The sequence below is a fragment of the Toxorhynchites rutilus genome, chromosome 3 (assembly GCF_029784135.1).
Source record: "Toxorhynchites rutilus septentrionalis strain SRP chromosome 3, ASM2978413v1, whole genome shotgun sequence".
In the NCBI taxonomy this organism is placed as follows: Eukaryota; Metazoa; Arthropoda; class Insecta; order Diptera; family Culicidae; genus Toxorhynchites; species Toxorhynchites rutilus.
The window spans coordinates 251,818,756-251,843,497 of NC_073746.1; the positions used below are offsets into that span (position 1 = coordinate 251,818,756).

The 24,742-nt window shown below is 39.2% G+C and overlaps 2 protein-coding genes and 1 pseudogene across 9 annotated transcripts in view; all 3 read left to right on the forward strand.

The window, feature by feature from the left end:
- Nucleotides 1-4,254: 4,254 nt before the first annotated feature.
- LOC129780825 (U4 spliceosomal RNA) lies at nucleotides 4,255-4,386 on the forward strand (annotated as a pseudogene).
- A 1,057-nt stretch (nucleotides 4,387-5,443) lies between these two features.
- Nucleotides 5,444-7,016, forward strand: LOC129776158 (short-chain specific acyl-CoA dehydrogenase, mitochondrial-like). The gene is made up of 2 exons (XM_055781621.1): nucleotides 5,444-5,649; nucleotides 5,704-7,016. Exons 1-2 carry the CDS (start codon nucleotides 5,619-5,621, stop codon nucleotides 6,885-6,887), a joined length of 1,215 nt encoding a protein of 404 aa, XP_055637596.1. The 5' UTR covers nucleotides 5,444-5,618; the 3' UTR covers nucleotides 6,888-7,016.
- A 13,119-nt stretch (nucleotides 7,017-20,135) lies between these two features.
- LOC129776155 (signal peptide peptidase-like 3) overlaps nucleotides 20,136-24,742 on the forward strand; it is an 89,026-nt gene continuing 84,419 nt past the window's right edge. Inside the window, exons 1-2 of one of the 8 annotated variants that reach the window (XM_055781612.1) lie at nucleotides 20,136-20,796; nucleotides 21,780-22,078. The gene's annotated coding sequence lies outside the window, so the exon portion shown is untranslated. Of the gene's footprint in view, nucleotides 20,797-21,446; nucleotides 21,652-21,779; nucleotides 22,079-24,742 lie in introns of those variants that run through there. The other 7 variants (XM_055781610.1, XM_055781614.1, XM_055781616.1 and 4 more) reach the window with 7 other exon arrangements.

Here is a 24,742-nt window from a genome sequence, read left to right on the forward strand (position 1 = left end):
TTCATAAAAGACGTAATCTAACGTCAAAAACATATTTGTGTCTAAATTATCTTCTCTCAAATCATTCCCATCCTTCTAACAAATGCTCTAATTTGCGCATGACACGATTTCTAACAGCAACAAGCTTCGACATGCAACTAAAAGCACAAAACAGCCACGCGCAACCGAAAAGACAAACTGTCCCATAGCAAAGCACTGAAACAAAAGGAAATCGAACGGTGAATGCCATGGATTTGAGTTATTTTCTTGGGGGAAACATTTTTTATGCGGTCCCTATCTACCGCACAAAAAAAAAGTTTTTTTTCCAAATTGTGTACCGAACACAACACGAGTTTTGCACGATATTTTTGTGCGGTCCCTATCCTCCACACAAAAAAAGGTTTGCCGGTACCTTGAATAACTCTTACATATTCGGTATTGGTTTCAATTAGATTTCTTTCGCTCTATTTTACTTATTTTGTAATTCACACATTATACTCGTTTAGTTATTTGAGAATTTATATGTTAGCAGCATCAGACATTCTTGGTTTTCTAACAAATTTTCGTGAACGAGTGGAACTACAATAATAAATGCACGAACTAGAGTATATGGTGAAAATATTCGTTCAATACGTTTAAAAAATTATCAATTGTGTAGCCTATGTAGCTCATTATATAAAACATGGTTCAATTATAAATGTTTTTATTTATGCATTCCCGGCTAATTGTTATTGTAGTTTATGGTACACCGCTTAATGAGCCGTATTCCTGGAAAACTTGCAGGAAAAATATAGGAATTTGTGTCCGAGACCGCATTGTTGACGTAGGCCTGAGGACCGATTCCATGCCGCTGTATTTGTTTTGAGGTCCCATTTACAATTACTATAATAATTTGGTCGAGTGAACATTGGGGCTTCGTCATCCGCGTATTTTATGAGAAAAAAAATTGGTCAGTGATTGCAAAACGAAGAGTCTTCAATCGACATTTTGATAATCTTCGCGCAGAATCGGTCCCCTATGATTGAAGCAATTTGAACTTGCTTAACCCGTGAGAAAAGGCCTTTTTATCGCCAAGAATTTTTTGATCTTCCGAAATCATTTTGCTCTTGAACTTTGTATCAAGCAAAATCGATATGGGTGATATCAGTGAAACTGCCGACTGCTTGCTAGTTGAAGTGAGAATGAGTATTATAAATCGCGAAAGGCTTTTCAATGAGTATTATAAATCACAGGCATGTAAGCACAGAAATTCACAGAACAAATGTGTAAGAAAATGGGTATGCTTCCAATTTTTGTTAATGCCAACCAATTATAATAATGGGATTCGTAATGCACAATATTTTAAACAACCCTTTTTCCATTTGGATTGGTATTTCCCACATGGTAACAGAATTTCCATTTGGATTGGTATGCAAGTCGTTATCCGTTCATTAGTTAACATCCGTTGGCAGCAAAAATAGTTATTAACGTTAAACTATTCCATAAAAATTTGACATGTTTTTTTGATCTGACACCCTTTCTGAGGAGACGCAATATTGACGTAGGACTAGTTGATTCAGATGAAATACTGGAAGCTATCGTTCTTAACACTGTACAAAATTTTCATGATACAGTAAACATTCGCTAACTGGGCGAAAAGGTAAGACCAGTTATCAACATTCGCGTTTTAACTGGTCCGGCATGTAAAACGTCAAATACAATCGAGGGGAACTTCAATGAATTGTTTAATTCGCGTTGATCATGAAATTGGATAAATAAAATGATTCCAATGGAAGTTTCGCATTGAATGCGACAACAGGTATGAAATATAATTTGAGGATATTATTTTTCTGTAATTTAATCAATGTTTTTGTCATGCGAAAATAATGTCAATTTTCATAACATTCCAGATTACATTCGAATGCCCCTCACAGCAAATCTTACATTTGAATATAACGTCGATGGTTTACGAAATTATTTTTTTAAAGTGGTCCAAGGACCACTTAACGTTTGCCCAGTTAAAAATCAGACCAGTTACACCAGGACCAGTTAGTGAACGATTACTGTACTGCGTTGGAATACATTGAAAAATGAAAGACTAGTCATAGAGAAAAATAGCAGTCTTATATGAAAGTCCAATCCGGAAATTCAAAATGGCATTAGTTAAAAAATGGGTGGGTTATATATGTGATATAACCGTAAGGTTGACGTGAGACTGCCATTGGCTTAGTAGCATTCGTTTTTGTTGATTGAACGAAACAATTTTCGAATTCAATTGAATTCAACATATTTGCTTCGTAAGTAAAGAGTTTGAACAGTTGCCATGTAAGATCAATTCATGTAAAGTAAATTTGATGACCGTCCTTATACGTTTGATATGATATCTAGGACTACCAAAATATGTGAACGGAAGGATTGTCAAACGATGTATTTTACATTTCCCTTTGAAATTATTGCATTTCTAATGCATATGTAGTTTTCGAACCGCTAATTTGCTTGATTTTATGAATTTCAGACACTAAATTACTTCAGTTTTCGATTTTGACATGCACGTCCAACGCAATATGTTGAATCAATCGATCGCAGCAAATGATTATCAGCATTTTTATTAATCATTAAAAAGCATGCGTAGAAATTCAGTGAGCGGAATGGAGGCATATCTTCCAATGCAGTCTTGAATAATCGAGCCAAAATAACAAGAAAAAAACCCCGGTCTGCATGTATTTGCAAAGCGGATTCCCCCAGGCACATTGACTTTGAAGTCCGTGCCAGGGGAAACACATTTCGGTGGGAACAAAAATACCTCCGACTTGCATGTACGGTAATTTACATTTAATGCGACATGCCGAGGCACCACTCAGTGTCGCATTCGAGGCCACTTTGACCTGTAATTGGACATTGGCGATGGGAGTGGTACAGTGTCGACATCTAGTGGCGACTTTCAATGTGGGGCCATAATTTGGGTCCCGAACTCGATGTTTACAAAAATGTCCAATTAGAGGTAAAAATGTTTAATTAAACGTATCGCATTACAGGTCTGTCCAATTAGCTAAATTTCGCATTAAATGTAACTTACTGTATAACTTTTTTTTAGGTTTACGTGTCGCATTTTTATTCCTAAACTATTTGGTCAGCCTACTTAACACGCCATCAAGAGGGGACCCTACTCTGGAAGATCGCAAAATTACAGATTTTCATGTTTTTTTAATGTGGGAATTAACGTTGAGTGCTGCATCATTTTGGTGTTTGATGAGGGTATATTTGAAGTTGTATTTTTTTATTTCGTGGATGCCAATATAGTGATTATCATGCTACTGGCAGCTGGATATATGATGCTCGGTCTAAAACAGTTCCTCGCTGGAGGTACGTTTTTCTCAGAATCTAGCGAACCAATCTTGCTTTTTTTTCAACAAAAATCGCTACCAAAAAACACTGTAAACTGTAAAAACCTGAAAATTGAGATTCCAAGAAACGGTTCCATAGTTTTTGTTGTAACTTTACAACGAGTTTAAATATCAATCATTCCTTTCGACACAACGTTTCTGAAGATAAAGTCTCCCGGAAATGCAAAAAAAAAGGTTTTCACAATTTTTCTACAGTAGGTTTCCCTCATAAGTTTTTTTGCAGCAGTCTCAAAACCGAAGAGCGCCAGAACGTGTTTTGCTTCTTCTTCAAGTTCCGCTTGTCGATGACCGAGAGGATTGTGATCTTCGGGCAGCATCACGTTATTCTCGGCATACCATACCGCCCGAAACAGAACGGCTTTGTCGTGTTTGGTGAGGAAAGGTAGTAGACGTTTCTCCAGGTCTCCTTGACGTACATATATGTGGTTAATAGTCCCGGTGGCGATGAAAACATCGCTTTTCTAGCTGCAGATGTAGATAGCATACCAAACCAGGCATTCTTGGGGATTTCGGATAGTTTAACGGCCTTGAAGATGTCTGCCATCTTTCGCTTTCCCGTTGCAGTTTATAAATTCTGTCCCGGAAGGTGCTTGAAGTCTGATTCTATGTACGTTTCATTATCCATAATGACGCATTTAAACTTCATGAGCAACTCCATATACAGCTTCCAGGATCGTTGTTCGGCCGTTGTGTTCTGTCTAGTGATGAAACGGATAGTGGTTTAGCTGGATACCGGATACCGGATATCTTTATTATCAAATATTAGTAATGAGAGAAACGGATGGTGACATGTTGCAAATAAAGTGTTAAATGGAAGAAAGACATAAACACATTTTTAAATAAAAATTTTGAACGAATATTAAATTTTTCGTTTAGAATAAGTATCTAAATTAGCTTTGCGCAGAGGCGATATCGTAGCTAATGAGGTTATACCGAGGTGCGAATATTGCTAATTGAATAAAAATCCTATTTAATAGTGTGTCATGTTTTCTACAAGGAATTTAGAACAGTTTTATTTTGAGAATGGTTTTATCTTATTATAAATAGATTTTTGTGAGAGTATTGAGATAATTCGAATACTGGCCGAGTAAGCGGTAATCGCGGCTTTAAGCCGGATTTAGATGTTGTGAGTTACTTGGTTGCGAGTAAACGTCAATCGATTCGAAGAATTACGAACGCACCCATACCACAAAATTTCACATTTGATTTGTATGTATGGAGCCTCTAGTTCTGTGTGTTGTGGCGATTCGGAGTTTTCAACTTTCTGTAGGATGACAAACCGGCGCGTTTCTTGTGTCGCGGCACTGTTGTGTGCGAAATGCTCAACTTGTATACGACGTCTCGGATTGAGAAGTTGAGGTTCCGCTAGCCACCTTTTCGTCGTCGCTGTAGCTTTCGGCTTCTACGTAACAGTTAACGGTACTTTCGTATTAGCGTCACCGGAGCCGAACATTGAAATATAAATGATATAGTTCAAAGCGATACTTAACCGTGCAAACGTATGCCGTCCGACGCTCGGTCGGACCTAACTAAAGGATCGTCCCCTATATTTCAAACTAACCGGGCAATCGATGGAACACAGGTTTGTTTGCAAAAGGCTGCCGCCTCCGACGGCGGGTCGGCGGCCGACTCGGATTGCGTCACCTCGGCGGCTTAGCGCCGCCTCTGTTCCTTATCCTCAATTGATGGGAACTACGTCCGCATTACGTTGCTCTCAGAATAAATTTCATGACGAAAAAAAAACATAATGAAAATTGCGCTACGGTAGCGTTAATACTTAAATACACCAAATCCCAAATACGCATTTTCGCAGCACTAAAAAATGACAAAACACTGCATACAACAAGGCAACAACAATACAAATAATATTTGAATTCCGGTAACGCTAATACGAAAGTACCCAATCAACCAATAAATTCGATCCTTTGATGACGATTTTTTTCTCTAGTGTATGATTCAACATGCAAAATGCTTTGGTGAACGGGAGCCGTAAAAACGTTTCACTTATCGTTATCATCCATTCTCATTCGTTACTCACTTCTCACTTTACGCCTCTGTCAGGCTTATCAGTTGTATATTTTTGTACCAATGCTATGGCGCATTGAATGAGAAACCATTCAAACAGATCAGACTTGGGCTGGTTTTTTTTTAATTTTTAAGTGCTCTTTTGCATCTAATTTACTTGTATTTTTTAGTCATTTATTAATAATTATAGTTATAATAATCTTGTGATTATATTTTTTTACCGCAATAGAAATGTTATCACTCGGAAAATGCTTGCAAACAGGTAAGCATTATCAAGTTCAATGTCCACACAATAACCTTTGTACCTTGCCTTCAGGAGCACGACTGTGCAAAAGCCGATCAATTGCCAGTTTATCCGCATTGTCTGAGACGCATCAAATGCTGCAGAAAACATGCCGAGATTTTTCTGATAACGAGCTGATCCCAATCGCCGCCAAAGTGGACCGTGAACACCTATATCCGGCTGAACAAATACAAAAGATGGGCGAACTCGGTTTAATGGCTGTTTCAGTAGAAGAGCGGTTTGGTGGCACCGGTTTGGATTACCTAGCATACTCGATTGCAATGGAGGAAATCTCGCGAGGTTGTGCCTCAGCAGGGGTCATTATGTCGGTGAACAACTCACTCTATTTGGGACCAATTGAGCGGTATGGTAATGAACAGCAGAAGCAGAAATATGTAGCTGGGTACACCGACGGTAAAACAGTTGGCTGCTTCGCGCTATCTGAACCTGGAAATGGTTCAGACGCAGGAGCGGCTTCCACCACAGCAACATTGAGAGGAGACCGTTGGATATTGAATGGCACCAAAAGTTGGATCACAAATGCGTACGAAGCTGGTAGTGCAGTGGTATTCGCGACAACCGACAAAAACCTCAAACATAAGGGTATCTCGGCATTCATTGTTCCAAAGGATACCAAAGGCTTCACGTTAGGCAAAAAAGAAGATAAGCTCGGTATTCGTGGATCATCAACTGCTCAGCTAATTTTCGAAGATTGCGAAATCCCAAAGGAGAATCTGTTGGGGGAAACGGGATTCGGCTTTAAAATTGCTATGCAAACGCTCGATGCTGGTCGTATTGGGATCGCTAGTCAGGCACTTGGGATAGCTCAAGCTTCTTTAGAATGCGCTGTTGACTATGCAAATAAACGCATCGCGTTTGGGAAGCCGATATCGAAATTACAAGCCATCCAATCGAAGATTGCCGATATGGCGGTCAGCTTGGACTCGGCCCGCCTGTTAACATGGCGTGCGGCTTGGATGAAAGATAACAAAAAACCTTATACCAAAGAAGCTGCTCAGGCAAAACTAGCTGCGTCCGAGGCAGCAACATTTTGCGCTCATCAGTGCATTCAGATACTAGGCGGAATGGGTTATGTTTCCGATATGCCGGCGGAAAGACACTACAGGGACGCCAGAATTACCGAAATATACGAAGGTACCTCAGAAATTCAACGCCTAGTGATAGCTGGACAAGTTATAAAAGAATTATCATCCTAAAGCAGATTTCATAATACATGTATACATTTTTGTAGATTTCACTTGTAGACTGTGTAGAACATTAGAGATTTTGTAACTTTCGTAGATTCACGATAAATATATACATGTTACACTTTTATAGCATTTATATCCCTCGATTTTTCATGAATGACTTAAATTGTTTGTAGCCTAACAACTGAGTTTAACATTTTCGAAAATGAAACATAAAAATCAAGTAGGACTTCTTCCATAAACGTTCTACTCTCTATTGCGACTGAGTCACAACGGACACATTCGCCCCAAACACGACTCGTTCATCAGTTATCCTCGCTCTTAACGCTCGTCAATTCATTTCTAGTTGAAACAAATGGTTGATTTGAATGGTGTGACGAATGAATATCCATGCCTATCCATTCAACCTGACTTTACTCCATCACTACAACTCCACCCCGACATGTACCTCGGTGCCCGCGTACACATTCTTATTTTAACCAATGGATTGCTAAGATGGCCGCCTTTTTGTAGCCAGCATAGGAAATCAAGGGCATAGAAATCATAACCTAAAATTAAAAATGAAATGCTCCCCGCGATTCTCCAGCAGTGGTGCATTTAATTACAAATCGCCAAGAAAGCTTCCGGATGGGTATCCAAACATCGCTTGCCAAAGGAAACTATCCAACGTAATCAAATATTAACATACATGACTCCAAACATTAAACAATACGTGAGCCCCCTAAGCGTGAGCCCTGTTTTATGCTGCCTACGCTCAATTTCCATTGGTTGGGATAGGGTTGCCAGGGCCCCGATATTTCAACGGCCATATAAAGTGAAACGAAAACATGATTTTTGATGCATAAAAGTAGTTACACCATTAATGGATGGTTTCATTGTTTATCAACCGTGAACTTATCCACATTTTGCGAATGAGAGAGAAACGAATTTCAGTCTGAGAGGGTTTCATTTCAATATGCCGTGAAGTTCATTTGACGGTTAAAAATGAAACGAATATGGACGTAGAGCAGATAGCAACGAAACCGCCCGATTGATTGTTGATTTATGTTGAATGAGAAACTGCTGGTAGAAGCAAAAACTCATTTCCAATTGAATGCGAAGGCCAATGGCTCCACAGTCCCCTGACGATCCTCAGTGGAATATGACTTTGAAGAGCTCTGATTACTTCGTTAAGTTTTCGTGTGCGAACCTTCAACCATTAGAAGATTCAGACGTCAGACACCTGTCGAGTTCTGAACATGACATAGCTCTGGTGGAGATGAAACATCTACGGGAACCAAATGTAAGAAAACTTCGCGAACATCGTGTTGATCATGTGGTATCATGCACTTTGTAACGTTTTTCTGTTGTCAAGTTATAAAAAAAAGAATTATTGCAGAAAATTTAAAAAACCAACAACAACGACATCTATTAGAGGTCCAGTTTTCCTCAGGTATCCATTATCGATAAGGGAACGTCGTACAGTTTCACGGCGAACTAGTCTGCAAGAAACTTTCGGGCGGAAATAAGTCGGCATTTGGCATACTAAGACCTCGGCCTACTATCTTCAGGAACTTTCGGCCATTTCGTTTGCGGAGCGGTCGGAGAGTGGAACGTGTTTTGACATAGGACTATGTCTTTGATTTCTATATAGGGGGGTCACTCTACGAAAAATGTAACGATTTATTAAGAGTTTTCAAACGCATATTACTCAAAATGGTTATTGCGACACATATGTTGTGTTATATATCATTAGACAGAAAATTTATCCAGATTTTTTTTGCTTCAAATATGAACAGTGAATATTGTAAAAAAGTGAACAATTTGACGATTTAATTGAGTATGTTTTTTTTTCGATTGCACTATCCACTCGCTTCCTCCCAACGCAACGAGCAATCTTTTTGCCTAAATTCGGGCGTTAGCTCATAATGTGAGTTGATGCGTGAAATTAATTATTCTCCATTCACCGATAATAGGCATTAGTTTTATATTATTTTTTATGTTGTCCAATCAATTTGTGCTCAATTCATGTTTTTATCGTGTACTCACTACTAACAATTTGTGTAATTGTGATCCATGATGTCATAATATCGAGTATGTTTTTTTTTTCCAATCTGTTACTTTTTTTTTTTTTTTTTTTATCTTCGCTTATTTTTCGTCGGCCTATTTCCGCCACTTTAGTGCCAATCACCGACATCAGGGAGGCGACTCCACCTGTTCCTACCTATCAGACTCAACAACTCATGAGCCGGGCCAACTTCTTTTACTTCCGCTCCGAAGGAAGTAATCTGTTACTTGTAAGGCTCAATCGCATAAGCATTGCGGAGCCGCTAACTCAAGTTTTGTTTATACAAAAATTTCATCTTAAATCTATGTTTAGTAGGTTTCGACCGATTACTCGCGGTTTACTCGAGGTTAGAGGGGCAACAATTTTTGTGGGACGGGTCAGGTTAGGGATATGGATATGAGGTATCATTGTCTCAACCGAGGGTTGCCGCACGCACTGTAGCATTGTGCATAATGACCAGGGATAGCATCTGGTGTTCGACTAGCTGTCTAGGGTGGGCGACGGTGAGATGAGGGGACAAGACAAACAAACTAATAACGAAAAAGAAAAAAAACACAAAAGCATTAAATTGTTATACTAGACCGTTTCACAAACATATAGATCAACTGCATATAGCAGATGTCGCGAGTTCCCAACACGTCTCTAACATAAACTGACCAGACGTCCCGCGTTACGCGGGACAGTCCCGCATTTCAACAAAATGTCCCGCGAAACGTCCCGCATTTGGCAAAAGAAACGAAAATGTCCCGCGTTATCATTATGTTTCAATATCACAATTTGATCATTCTGATTTTCTTAAATGGAATAACCTCAACGTTTACAACGTTAACGTTTGAAATAAGTCGGAAGAAATAGTGTACACTCGACAGGAAGAGGCAGAGTTGTTTGATGAAGTATCGTAAATGAAGCGCTTGGCGGTCTTACGGAAGTTGGCCGGAACCTGAACCATGGCCGATGAATATATGTATATCGGCGTGTTATTTTACCTTTTTGTGGCTTTGGTGGTCGTCTGTCTCTCTATTTTGGCCATTCGCCCAAAAGTATTCTATCGGGTGCAGCTGGGGAATGTTGGGAAGGTTGGTGGTCTTCACGACAATGTTTATCTCCAGCCAATCCATCCTGATCGGCTCTTTTGGCATAATGGGCTGATCCCAGGTTCGGCATAAAGACCACATCACCTTCCCTACTCCGGCAAGCACTTCGTACTATATATTTCTATATATTTATTTTGGACATTCACTTCACGTTTGTCAGAGAACCTTCTTTGAGAACTTGATGTGAATGATATATTCGACGACATCGCTTACCTGGGGAACATAAAGTACCCGGTTCTCATTCGTTGAATTCTAGCATCAAGTACGTCTCGTCTTTCATTACGAGTACGAAAAGAAGTTTTTCACTTCTTTCGCCGGAAACAAGTTTTTCACCAGCACCTCAAGCTACTCCTTCTGGGTGTTTGCCTGCTGCTCAGATCCGTCCGGTCTCGTCTGACGTTTCCACATAAAAATGTCCATTTTGGCCAGATTTTTCTCCACCGTTTGCTTCGATCTCCCGGGTTAAGGAGCGGTAAATAGATGATATTGTAAATACCAGATCGGCTATATCTGGCGGACACAAAGTGCCTCAGGATGTCCAAGTCCTCCGCTGTGGGATGGAGCTTGCAGTATGGAAAAATTAAGTTGCTTGACAGTGCTGCTGCTGCGAATCAACATCTTTGAATCATTTTTGTTGTAGACTTAATAAACGTAAGATTTAAAGAAAATTTGTTCTTATAAATTATCTTTCATCGCCATCCGAAATTAGTCCATTTTTTTTGAATGCATACGTTAACACTAAAATCGATGAAAAATGAATTGAAATTTTCGAGCATTCCATTCGGTAATTTGAAGAAAATTGTAGAATTTGAATCGTGCTTGCCAGGCGTAAATGCTCTGATTTAGTGAGTGATTTTCGGGCGTAAACAAAATCTAAACTAACGAAAAATCACAACTGAGTGCCGATACTCAGAAAGAAATAATACTGATCAGTTTAGACTCGCTAAACTATGGTTTATGTTCACATAACGTTTTGTTGTTTGTGTCCCGCGTTAGACCTCTGAGCATCTGGTCACTTTACTCTAACAGGAACATAGGGTTGTCTTCCTTGGACCTCAAGGGCATTCAAAAGGTACTCTCTAGCTGCGTAATTATCCGTACATTGCCAAACTGCGTGATCGATGTCATCGTAACCGTTTCCACACCGACAGACATTGTTTTGAACAAGATTTATTCTGTGGAGGTGCACATCTAGCGAGTAGTGGTTGGACATAAGTCTACTCATTACACGAATGAAGTCACGACTTACGTCCAAACCTTTGAACCACGCTCTCGAAGAAACATTTGGAATAATTGAATATAACCACCGCCCAAGACTTCCAGTGTTCCAATCGGTTTGCCAACTCAAGAGGGAACTCTGACGCAGTAATTGGAAAAATTCATCGTATGAAATCTGTCTATCAAACAATTCGCCTTCCTGGGCACCCACCTTTGCTAGAGTGTCCGCCTTCTCATTGCCAGGAATTGAGCAATGAGAGGGGACCCATACAAAGGTTATCTTATAAGATCTTTCGATCAGTGCACTCATCTGCAGCCTCACTTTTGTGAGGAAATAAGATGGGTGCCTACTAGTTCTCATCGACTGGAGAGCCTCAAGCGAACTGAGACTATCCGAGAAAATGAAGTAATGGTCTGCAGGCTTGTTGGAGATCATCCCCAATGCGAAGTCGATTGCTGCCAGCTCAGCAACATAAACGGAACAAGGTTCCTGCAGTTTACGGAAGGCGCTCGAATTTTCATTGAAAACACCGAAGCCAGTGGATCCATTGAGGCGAGACCCATCAGTGAAGTATCTTTTCATGCAATTGACTTTTGAGTACTTTCGGTTAAAAATACGGGGAATGTAAGTTGATCGAAGCTGATCTGAGATTCCAAGTATTGCTTGTTTCATCGACAGATCGTATTCAATTGAGGAACTGCTGATGGTGAAGTGAGCACGGTCTGGAGTAAACGATGGAAGACAAATATCTGACGAAATATAGTGGTGGTAAATTCTCATAAACCGAGATTGTATATTTAGATGAAGAATTTTTTCAAAGTTTTCAATCAAAAGTGTGTTCGTGACTCCGCATTTCACCAGTATTCTGAGAGAAAGTTCCCAGAATCGGTTCTGTAGAGGAGTTACTCCTGCCAGAACCTCGAGACTCATGTTATGCGTTGAGTGCATACAGCCAAGAGCTATACGCAGACAATGATATTGAATTCGTTCCAGTTTTAGAAGGTGACTTTTAGCTGCTGAGAGAAAGCAGAAAGAGCCATACTCCAGAATGGATAGAATAGTTGTTTTATAAAGTGTTATGAGATCTCCCGGATTAGCTCCCCACCACGTGCCGCAAATCGAGCGGAGGAAGTTGACCCTCTTTTGACATTTTTGCTTCAAATACGTAATGTGGGTATTCCAAGTAAATTTTGAATCAAACCAGACACCAAGGTACTTGAAAGTCAATGATTGGGTAATGCTTCTGCCCAAAAGCTTAAGTTGCAATTGGGCTGGGAACCGCTTTCGAGTAAACACTACCAGTTCGGTTTTCTGCGGCGAGAATTCGATCCCTAAGTTCCTTGCCCAAGAAGACAAGTTATCTAAGGAATTTTTCAATGGTCTTTGCAAATTTTCGGCATGGAGACCTCTGACGGAAACCACACCATCATCTGCAAGCTGTCTAAGCGTGCATTTTTCTGCCAAACAACTGTCAATATCTTTCACATAAAAATTATAAAGAAGGGGGCTCAGACATGAGCCTTGGGGTAGACCCATATAACTATTTCTGGAAGTTGTCAGTTGTCCAAGGGTGAAGTTCATTCGCTTTTCTGACAACAAATTGTACAAAAAGTTATTCAAAATTCCAGGAAGTCCACATCTGTTCAGATTGTCTGACAGAATTTCTATGGTAACCGAATCAAAAGCTCCCTTAATATCCAAGAATACTGAAGCCAATTGCTCCTTGTGCGCAAAGGCCAGTTGAATATCTGTAGAAAGCAACGCTAGACAATCGTTTGTTCCTTTGCTCTTGCGAAACCCAAATTGTGTACTTGATAGCAAATTATTTGTCTCGATCCATTGATCGAGTCTTCGAAGGGTAATTTTCTCCAACAATTTTCTAATGCACGAGAGCATAGCAATCGGACGGTATGAGTTATGGTCAGACGCTGGTTTGCCAGGCTTTTGAATTGCTATTACTTTGACCTGTCTCCATTCGGGTGGAACAATGTTGTTTTCTAGTAGGGTATTGAATAAGTCTAGCAAGCGTCTTTTCGCGATATCGGGAAGATTTTTTAGAAGAACGAATTTAATCATATCGCTTCCGGGTGAAGAGTTGTTCGATGAAAGAAGAGCCATAGAAAATTCCAGCATTGAGAATGGTCCGTCCAGAGGTCCACTGCTCGGAGACGTTTCTCGAAGAGTATGTTAGGCTGGAACTGAGTCTGGACAGACCTTTTTCGCGAAATCGAATATCCATCGGTTGGAGTATTCTTCACTCTCGTTGGTAGATGAGCGGTTACGCATGTTGCGAGCTACCCTCCACAAGGTACGTATTGAGGTTTCACGAGAAAGACCTTCAATGAAATTGCGCCAGTAACCGCGTTTTTTTGCTTTAATTAATTGTTTCAGCTGTATTTCAAGCTTTGAATATTCCTCGAAGTGTGTGGATGTTCCATGTCTACGAAAAGCTTTGAAAGCATCAGATTTTTTCAAATACAATTTTGTGCATTCATCGTCCCAGCCAGAAGTGGCTGGTTTTCTTTTAAACGGAGCACTTGGAACTTTTCTTTTTTGTGCTTCCAGTGAGCTTTTATACATCAAATCGACAAAGAATCGATATTCTTCCAATGGTGGAAGTATATCTATTGATTCGACACCGATTGTTACCGCCGTTGCAAATTTTTGCCAGTCGATGTTCCTTGTTAGATCAAATTATCGAGTATGTTGTTTGGTTATGTAAAAATGCAATAAATGAACTTAAATGGCTGCTGATTAAGAAGATCGTAAGGGTATACCCACGTAAATCAGATTGTGATAGCTTGAATAGTCGCGATCTTATGGCGGGTTTACATTAGGGAGATCTATAGCTATAGATGGATTTATTCACGTGAAAATAGGTGTAAACGGGTGAGAATAAATATGATACACTTATTCGAGGTATATATAACTTGAATAAATTCAGCATATGTAAACGCTTGTGAATTTCTCACTGGTGAGAAATCACTAAAGTTGGATGCAGTTATACTTTAGGTGAATAAACTCACCGAAAATATGAATATATTCATTATAGAAGTTTACGCTAGTGTAAACGGTTGATGCGATTTCTATAAATCTCATCATATTTCTTCACATGAATATATCACTGGTCTAAACCCACCCTTACAGGGGTATAAAGTTATTACAAATAATTTTCCGGACAACGTGGTAACGAAGGAGATAATGCTGTTTTTATCTATAATATATATTTTTGATTTTACTCAGGCTTACATTTATGTAGGTCTTAACTATATTTAGACTTGTGTTTAAAAATGATACATGATGACTCTTTGTCTTCTTCTGCATGATTGAAAAACCGGAAGAAAAGGGTAGTAATGACTTTAATTGTATTTTTGTGTACATTTTTGAACAGAATGCGGTACCGAATTCTACCACGTTATGTCATCTAACCCGTTCAAAGAATACAAGTACTAACAGAAAATGGTTTTTCCAGGGCATCCATTTGATGTATCAAAAGAGAAAAAATACAGATTTTGAACAATGAAAAACTCAATTTAAATTTAAGATCCCGTCCGTGCCCCTAGGCTCAGACCCATCAACTTTTTTTAGAAGTGCGCGAAAGTACAAAAGGTACTTGATAGAAATGTCATTTCTATAGAAGATAGAAACGGTTAGTTCAAAAGAAAGTTTAATTTATATAGTTTTTTTCTATCATTAGTTGACTAAAATATCGAAGTTTTCGAAAGGATAGCAGGTAAATCCACTTCTCTCATCCCCTTTCCCCAAATTATAATTTTCCTTTACCGTTGAACAGAAAGCCTGTTCAACAGGCGGCATAAGTGGGACACGAATGTTCCCCAATTCAACGAGCTCTTTCGGAACACGATAGGATACTTTCCAACCGATACAAAACGGATGTGAGACAATAAGGATCATCCGACCGGCACTCGACGAAGTCGCAGTGTCCCTCAGCGTCCGCCATTACACGCTGTACTTTCTGATTTGTGACCCAACCGCAATATCCTATGTGGTAGCTACTGAAAGAAACGGTGGCATACCGATGGTAAATCGGGCTTCATCTGTATTTAGCCTTCATCAGTGCACACAGCATCGCAAACAGCCAGTCAGCAACGCACGGTAAAACCCTGCGCATAGGTAGGTGCTAACTTTACATGTTACGTTAATTTATTTAGAATTTCGGAAGTTGGGAAAATTTAGGAAGAAAGAAGGATAATCGGAAGCCCCCGCACACTACAGAGTTTTTTTCAGCCGACAGTTTGGTCGGATCGGCCTACTGATACAAAAACCCAAGATGGTGGAGTTAACAGGTGGCTCGTAATTTACACTATTTAGAAAAGACGTATGAGGAATGGCAAGACGAAAAGTTTGGATTTGTTTATATTTTTACTTACGTTGGTATGGTTACATTTGATTTCGTCGAAGGTATTTGAAGCAGTATAATAAATAAACAGTTGTCGTTGAAAATAGTAACCTAGTAACCTTTATGCATATGCTTCCGCCAGCTGGCTCGGCTAATGTGATTCAGGGAATGCTTTGATCATGGTACCGCCACTGGCGCATAATTTGCAGCTTTGTTTTTTGTGCTGGTTCATAACGGCAATCAACCGTGCCGGCGAAACTTTAGTCAATGTTTAGTGTTGTTTGGATACCATCTATGTAAATAAGTTCAAACTTACGGGATACATCCGAACGGCAATTCTGACATTATGTTTTACCTTCCACTTCACTTTCCTTGCAAAAACCGACCCAACTGAATCGGTGTAATGTGCGCACATGCATAGCTCTCCGTACTGATTAAGAAGCCGACCGAACTATCGACTAGAGATGTGCCATCCGCTCATGAGCTGTTCATTCGAATCGCTTCATCATAGTGAGCGGATTCGGATCGGCTCGCAATCAAAAAAACGCAGCTCATCAGCTCATTACGGAGCTGGAGCTGATGAGCTGTTGAGCTGATGAGCTACTGAGCTGATGGGCTGTTGAGCTGTTGAGCTGATGAGCTATTGAGCTGTTGAGCTGATGAGCTGCTGAGCTGATGAGCTGTTGAGCTGATGAGCTGTTGAGCTGTTGAGCTGAAGAGCTGTTGAGCTGTTGAGCTGTTGAGCTGCATAGCTGTGGAGCGCAAAAGCTGCAGACAGTGTGAATTGCGAGACGCGAAAGGATTTTTCGTCTCCCGCGCTTCATGGCATGACGTCAGTTTGTTTTCGTGTATCCCTCTTCGTACTTTAGCAGAGATGCCAGATAGGAAAAAAGGTTTTTGTTTTGAAGATATTCAATCGTTCGTTACTTCATTAATTTTTTCTTATACGGCCAAACAAAATAAAACACATTATTATATGCTTGTAAATAAATTTAATATATTACATTGTTATTTAAACATTACTGTGGAAACACATACATTTATTTCCGCGTGCTGAATCAAAACAATTCAGAAAACCACCCGGCATAAATGTTGATGATTGATACTGGTCCTTTTGGACCAGTATAGTGGATTTTTAGTGGATTTATTTTTATATCCTCGGATGCAAAAAAAAATCTCGATGGTTTTTTTTTCAAAAAACGTTGTCTCGGCCAATATTCCTGGAGGCATTCTATTTGGCTACTGCTGGTTTTTCTGTTGTTTAAGTTCAGCATATCCTAAGCATTTGTTGTATATTATATTATTAGAATTCATATCAGTTTTAGTTTTTGTACAATTACGAATTTATTTTTTTTTTTTTTTTCTGTATTATAGTGACTTTCAACGCTTCTGGCTGGTTCGTCACTTTTACCTTCCATTTTGGAAGAATGTCGGGAGTGAGAATTGAACTCGTGATCTTGAGCGTGAGAAGTATGGATGTTACCTCCACGCCAGATCGGCTCCACACAATTACGAATTAAATTCGTTTATTTTTTGCTTTCCGTCTATTAAAAAAAATGCACACTATGCAATGTCCCATGGTGATTACGTTTCATATGCAATTGTGTGGACAACTGCAAAATTCAACTGAGCTGAAGAGCTGTTCCAAATGAGCAGCTCACTTGTATGCGCTGAACGGCTCTGAGCCGCTCACCATAATGAGCTGATTTGCCCATCTCTACTATCGACCGACAAGTCAGTCTGCAGTCTGTGGGGGCTCTTAGGGTAGTATCGCTGCCATCACCTTTCGCCTTTCGCCCACTGTGAGAGTGTATCATCTTTGCTTACAGCGAATTCATTTTTAAAACTGAGTTAGTTCCAAACTGACGAATCACGACCTACGAATGCGGCGGTTTGTTGGTGTGCGTTATACAGTCAGAACTTGAAGTTCAGTATAGTTGTATTGGTGAACCCGAGGTCGAACCCGTGGAACATCTCAGTGCAAACACAACTGCTTTCGGGTTGAACCTAGCGCGAAACTAGGTTGAAGTTGAGTGAATAAAAAAACGTTTTGACAGCAGTTAGTTTAGCACTGGGCTTGAAACTGAACAAAAATGAATTCGCTATTAGACGAACTGTTTTTTTTAAATTTGTTTCCCGTTAGTAAACTTTTCTGAATGGTAATCTGCGGATTAATCCACTGTAAACGATCCAAAAGTGGGCTGAATTTTTGTAACTTGAACAGCGAAGATGAAAATGTTGACAATTATTCCTTATCAATGCGACTCTCGGAACCGGCAATGCTATCAAACTACAAAAAAGGCGGATCGTGAATTAGATTTATTGTAAAGATCGAACTTGTTGTAATTGACACGGTTCATTTAATTGGGGATTCTGTTTCTGGATTGTGATCAGCTTGTCCTGCAGATCGAAATCCAAATCAAAAACTACGGAAATCAGACAACAAACATTCTGGAAGGTTTTGAAAAGATTAAAGCAGCAGGTATATTTGCGCGAAGCGAGGTACAAATTTTAACATTGGTTGAAAACATGCCCAATGGTTAGTTCGGCGGGAGAGGTTTTGTACACATGATGTGATGTAATGAGATACACTATATTTCATAACGTTGGAACATCTTAATGTTTTTGAATATCCAATGGGATGGAAACAATGGGTTTAGTTGTAATTGCAGGGAGGGAATATGGAGGAAAAAAAATTGGAAACGAGAACGAATAATCAAGATTCGTACAGCCACAGATGGTCGAATGGGACAAGCTTCAGATAGAACAACAGGATTGCTGAAAAAACCTCCCCCTTATTCTACGCGGCGAGTGACGTGAGATAGCAAAGTTCCTCGCTTCATTGTGGAAGCTACATTACTTTTCAACTTTTTGATACCCGAGTTGACAACGAATGAGGACACGACTTCAAATCTCATCTAGTGACAAACTATAGTCACTCCATTCGCCTACGGGAATACAGTGACTTGAGCCATCTCACCTCATTCGTCGCGCGAAATAAAGGGGCCTGTTTCTAAGCTGGCGATCTGGAACGTGAAGTGCCTAGATAAAACAGCATCGGATACGCTGTGTTACGGGGGCTGGGATGTTGCCGTGAATCGCTGGTCACCATGGCGACTGTTAGCACATCGCGCACTGGTTCTGCCAAAGAAGTATAACGTTATAAAAGATATGAAAAGGATGAGCAAAGAGGTATAACAAAAGAAAAACAAAGTATTCATTGATTATGGTTAATTATGAAAAGTTGATATTTCGATATATACTTAAAACTATTCCTTGAAAGAAGCCATTCTAAGGGTGCTCATACACTGTTTGACCGAAGCCAAATATTTGACTCTTTTTGACAGATAAAATTTGTCCAACGTGTACTGATCAAATACATTCTACACAAAACACGACAAGCAAATATTCAATTATTGGATGCCTAAAATATTTTTTCAGTCCGTTCTTCGAACCTGTCGGCATATGGTTAGGTTACCTTGAATATTTCAGTTGATTTTTTCCATGTTCGGTGTTTGATATTGTTTACTACTGTTGAAAATTGAAGAGTGGCAAACAAAATAGTGTTTGTACAAATATCAAATCAAACCTTATCTGTCAAAAAATATCAAATATTTGACCTCCGGGCAAACAGTGTACGGTCACCTTAACTTAAATTAGTTCGCTGAACTTTTGTTTTCTTACATTTCTTAATGCTTTACTAATATAAAAATCTAATCAAACATAAAATAAATAAACTTAAAATGTAATTTGGGCTCAATTCAATTCATTTCTTGATTTTTTTTATTGTGGAATGTAACGTGAGCAACAGACTTGAAAGGGGTGTGTAGCGTCTAAAATTGTACTTCTTTCCACGTAGTATGTGGACGGTCTTGTAGGATTTCCTATGACCTGCGCTTGATTGCTGAAATTAGGAACGAGCCTCATTCAAATGAGCATCGGATAACAAAAATTGAGCCGTCAAAATGAATTGTCATCAGTTTCCCCTTCTGGTTTGCTTTCTTCTGGAAACACAAAATATTGCACAAACACATCTGCGCGGTATGGGAACTACGTACACAAAAAGTATATTCATTAATGGGAAAGCAAACAAATGTCGACTCACCCAAACAAAACGAGCCAGAGTGTCTCAATTGGGTTACGCGAATGGGCACGGTTTTTGTCAATTACATACTTTTGAATGAATGAATCCGCGATTTTTATGAACGAAGTCATATCATTGAGGTACGAAAAGATAGGCATGTAATAAACTATGGAAGACTTGCTGATGATTGAATGTATTGGATATTCGAAATAATTACAAACTTATTTCATCTTTTAAAGTTAATGTAGAAAAGCTGATGAAAACATTCGATTTGTCAAGCACAAGCTACACAATGCTGATTTTCTTACTATCATTTACATATTTGTCTTTTTTCACAATAACAAATTTTTGGTTGTGCTGAGATTTTACACAGTCGCGATATCGGCTACTATAAACAAAAATGGCTCCCCCATATCTAGAGATAAAGTAGTATGGAAGCTGCTGTGGAACAGACACACACGCGCACATCCACATTGACAGGCCTGCTCCGCACACCGACCGATCATCGCATTGGACTTTTTGGTCGAAAAGTTGGAGTTTTTACTGGATACCATATCTGTACCCCGTAGAGTAGCGAGAGTTCCAAGTTGTAACTCGCTGTCGGATACGTCTCCGTAGTTCGGTGGTCGTTGTCCCCTCCTGCGCTCACTATCCACAGCTCACCTTTTGCGACATCGGATTTCAGGTTGCCATTGAGAAAAGTCGTAACTTTTCTTCCCCCACCTAAACATAAGGCTGTTGGAGCAGCTTCAGCTGGCCACACATAGTTCTCCCACGTTCCCACGTTCTGTGTGTGTTTCCTGTATTCGGTGAAACGCGTAGAGTGCGGAAGAAATTTTGACAAGTGATTTTCCCGAGGAAAACTGTCAAGTGTGTAATTATTAGATGCTATTTGGACTGTCAGTAATAGAGGTGAATTTTGCGAAAGGAAAGAGTGGAGGCACAACAAAAGAAAGTTTTCGGTAGTTCGTGTGTGTTTGCAAATTAAGAAACCGATAGGAAACTGATGTCCAGGAGATTAGTGGAATATGCAGTTTCCAGCATTTTGTTCGTGGGTATCGAGCTGACAAACAGGGGCTACAGACTAGAAAAATAGTGGCGCAGCTGTAATTGTGTGAGTGCGAAAAAAACTAGATGAAATGAAGCATAATCTGCGGTGTTCTAATAGTAGAGCAAATCATGAAGTTTTTTCTTCTGTCTTGGTCACCAAAAGCTCTATTTATTATGATGCATTCCCCTCCAGCCAATTGTTTTGTTTCAAGAAGCATATTGTGCAATTTCATTGCATCGAGCTCTACGTGGTTCCAATAAGAAATTAGATGTGAGAAAACTTACCTGATCTGGACGGGTTTTGCTCTGAGGTAGATTCTATTATGATTTGATTAAGTCTAGTTTAAGATTACAAATTTCAAAGCACGAAACCTTTCATTTCATGTAAACAGTTAGCTTTTTTTAGCAAGAACATTATATTCGTTCTTAAATATAGTATAATGCCCTCAAAAATGAGACTCAAACAGATTCGTAGGAAAATATTAGCAAAAATTGTTTTTTTTAACTTTCGATAAGTAGCAAACCCTTCCATGAGTTTTCCATAAGTAAATAAAGCTATCTGAGAATTTTAATTATCATATAGAATACAACAGTTTACTAAAGCGCTCTGAGATCGGAACACCGTGAGAATGCTCCAGCAATGCTGTGGGTGCGTGTGTGTTTGTGTACAAATGTATGTTAGGAATCGACCTCTCTATTGTTTGGATGCATAAGCCCAATTACAGCGGCGACCTTTAGCAGATCGCGAATTCCACGGAGATTTTCCAACCGCGGGCTTGTGAACCATATCCCCAATAAACGTCGGGTTGAGCCTCACACATATTGCGAAGCGTTGACACCGTTCAAGGGAATGTGCAGTGTTAGATTTAGTTGAAGAGTACTTCCAGGAGAAGAAAAAAATCCAGTGGCACGCAATGTGGTACAAATATTTTGAATCCATCGGGTCCAGCTGAAGTGTCTTTTGGTTTCGCTTAGTGCAGTTTTCGATGAGTGATTATTCAATCAGCTGTTTTTTTTCTTTTCCCATTTATTTTCGTGTCGCAAAAGTTGTTGGTTTCGGTAGAAACAAGCGGCTATAGGTAGCCTGGAAAAAAAACAGAAAAAAGCAACTTTTTGTTGGTGTGAATTGAAAGTGGATCATAAGCCAGCCCCCCAATCAAAAGCAGTGTGTGGCGGCAAGGTAAAAAAATATAAAGAAAAGTATTTGGTTGATTTTGGTTGTAGCTGGTGTGGCAAAGTGTTTGTGAATGTTTGCCGAGCGATTAGAGGATTAATGGTTGCAGGAAATCGAACGAAAGCTCGTGGTGGAACAACCAGCGGCAGGAAAAGAGAATAGCAACAAAAAAGTGAGTCCATTTGATCTCCAAAAATGCAGTCACTTCACTTTCGCATGTTGTTCTCTCACTGACAGCTATTACCAAACCCGAAACAGTGGTTCAGAGGTTTTTATTTCCACAAGTGAAACACAAACAAAGGGTTTTTCGTACATAGTTGCTACAGGTCTGGTTAAATGTTAACTTTTTTCCTTTATGTAATTATTATTGGATCTAGCGCCCGTTTTATGTGGCGTACCTCGCTGGTTGCATGATTCTGTTGCAAGCTCTGACTTAGTGCATTGAGCTCTTTCCTCCGGTTGTTCTTTCGCAGCCACGCTATCATTATTTATCGGTCATTGTTTTGTACTAGAAATTAAGTTCAAATTCTAGACAGTTGTCGTGAATTCAGGCCGTATTTTTGTCGATGTATATTCTTCCATTCCAAATTGTCACACGCGTAACATTGAGCCGAAATTTCCAGCAGGTAGTGCAACTAATACTACGTTGAGTCGTTGAGTTTCCCATAATCCCGTTGTCCTGAAGAACTCTGTCACTTTGTGTTGGGTAACATAGATCTTATCCAATATCCTTGAGTTATCCCTTACCAATAAACTCGGTTCGACCGAGACCAATTTGTACTGTACATAACACTTCAATATCGCTCTTTTTCTAATTCTCATCAAGTTCAATTCTCATCAGCATCAAGCTCATATTCTCGTCCGATCTGGCGACCTTTTCCATACCAGGTTCCAGGTTGTAGAGTTGCATCGGTTCATGGTTTATTCTCCTTTCCCAGATTCCGTTCTAAACGCGACTGCAGATTGTTCTTGGTCCGACACGGTACAAGTTCGATGGCCGGATTGGGTTATCGTAGATTTTGATCGGAAAATGATGTGTGTCCTGCCGGAATAGGTGGGTTGATCGCCGATACCGTCTTGCCGAATCTACAAGATACTAGGTCTGATCAAATAGACGAATTGGTCATTTAAACAACTCTGCATACTTGAAATCTCCAAAAAAGGAATTAGATTACTTTTTGGAAAGGGCCAGAGTTTTTCCTCTAATTTTTTTTTTACCAAAAATACCAACTCAAAAATTATGATACCTACAAAATTTTAGTCAATGAATGAAATGTAGGAAATTGGAAATATGAAATTACGAATTATTATGGGATGACACTCTCTCATCAAGCATCGAAGATAAACGGATGCAGTTCAGCATACCCACTATACATACATTGGTTTACGTATGGAGCGAATTGTCTGCCGATACCTGTATCCATGTAAATTCATATGTTTTGTGACGCCTCTAACTCAAAACCTAAAATAAAATATACGTAACCCGCGCAAATTTAAAAGTCGCGATACTTTTGACAAATTGCATGCCAAATTGTTTTAGGAGTTGGCAACGTCATCTGCAGTGATACGTTGTGAGTGTAAAGACATTGGCCATTTAAGCAACTTTGCATACACCCATACCTCGCTGTACGGCCTAGATACGTTCCACGAAAATCAGCCGCAAAGCGAAAAGCCGTATAAGGAATCAATAATTCTAATAAGAAAGAGTTCATGTAAATTCAATCGCATCGGTTCCAAATTTGTTTGTAACATGGTTTATCATTCTAAATGCATTTTACATTTCTATTTCATTTAATTCAAAAACACATTTTCAAAAAACCTTTTTTTTCGATTTACAAAAAACTCAAATTTTGACGGCTGTGCGACACAAATAAATGAAGTCCGATTGAGCTGATATTTTTCACAGGGTAGCTTTTCGAAAGAATTAACATTTTTAAGAAAGTTCCGTTTAAAAATTCAAGATGGTCATTTTCATTGGCACTCTAATATGAAGCAGGATATACAGGTCGGACTCGATTATATATAATCGCAATTTCACTTTCATCGTTAATTTTAGAATCCAATACATAATCGAATCACAAAAAAGCTATTTTTCTATTAATGTTTGACGTTCAAATATTAATGAAAAAATTGTTTTCTTGAGATTCGATTATGTATAGGATTTGAAAATAATTGTTGAAAAAAAATGGTCGACTATATATAATCGAGTCCGACCTGTATCGACATCGAAAAACAAAAATTGCCGTTATTGCGAAACATTTTAGGCCGTACACCGAAAACGTGCCCTAATTCAAGAGGGCCGCTGTAGCGAAATGCCGTATAAAGAGGTATGGGTGTACTTGAAATCTCCAAAGAAGAATACTTTTTGAATTTTTTGTTACAGGCAAACAGTTTTTCTTACAACTTTTCCATGTTTTCTTTGGAAAATTACTACTAATGATGAGTTCGTAAATTTTGATGGTGTAAACTCTTACGATTGACATGTCTGAAAACTTTTTCTCTATTGAGAAACATGTCAGAAATATGCCAAACGCGAGAACTTACACACGAGTAAAACATTTTTTCAGGAATACCGCATATTCCAGGAAGTATAATAGATAGAAAGTTGACGTCCTGGACAGTAGTCCGTATTTCAATAAGATCTAGAACTTTGTCAAATACACTATATCGCTATCTTGACTATAAACAAAATTAGAATTAGTTGTAAATTTTTTAAAGAAAACATGAAAATGTTGTTAGAAAACTTTTTTGTTGTAAAAGTGCCCATCTTTCGATGTATGGATGACTTGTTGGTACACCCCGGTTTTTTTACGCGGGGGATACGTACCTCGTAAAA

Bases quoted from the DNA above. Each gene is read 5' to 3' on its own strand.
- LOC129776158 (XM_055781621.1), top strand. From the start codon at position 5,619: ATGTTATCACTCGGAAAATGCTTGCAAACAG. The intron at 5,650-5,703 runs GTAAGCATTATC...CCTTGCCTTCAG, and splicing joins CGGAAAATGCTTGCAAACAG to GAGCACGACTGTGCAAAAGC.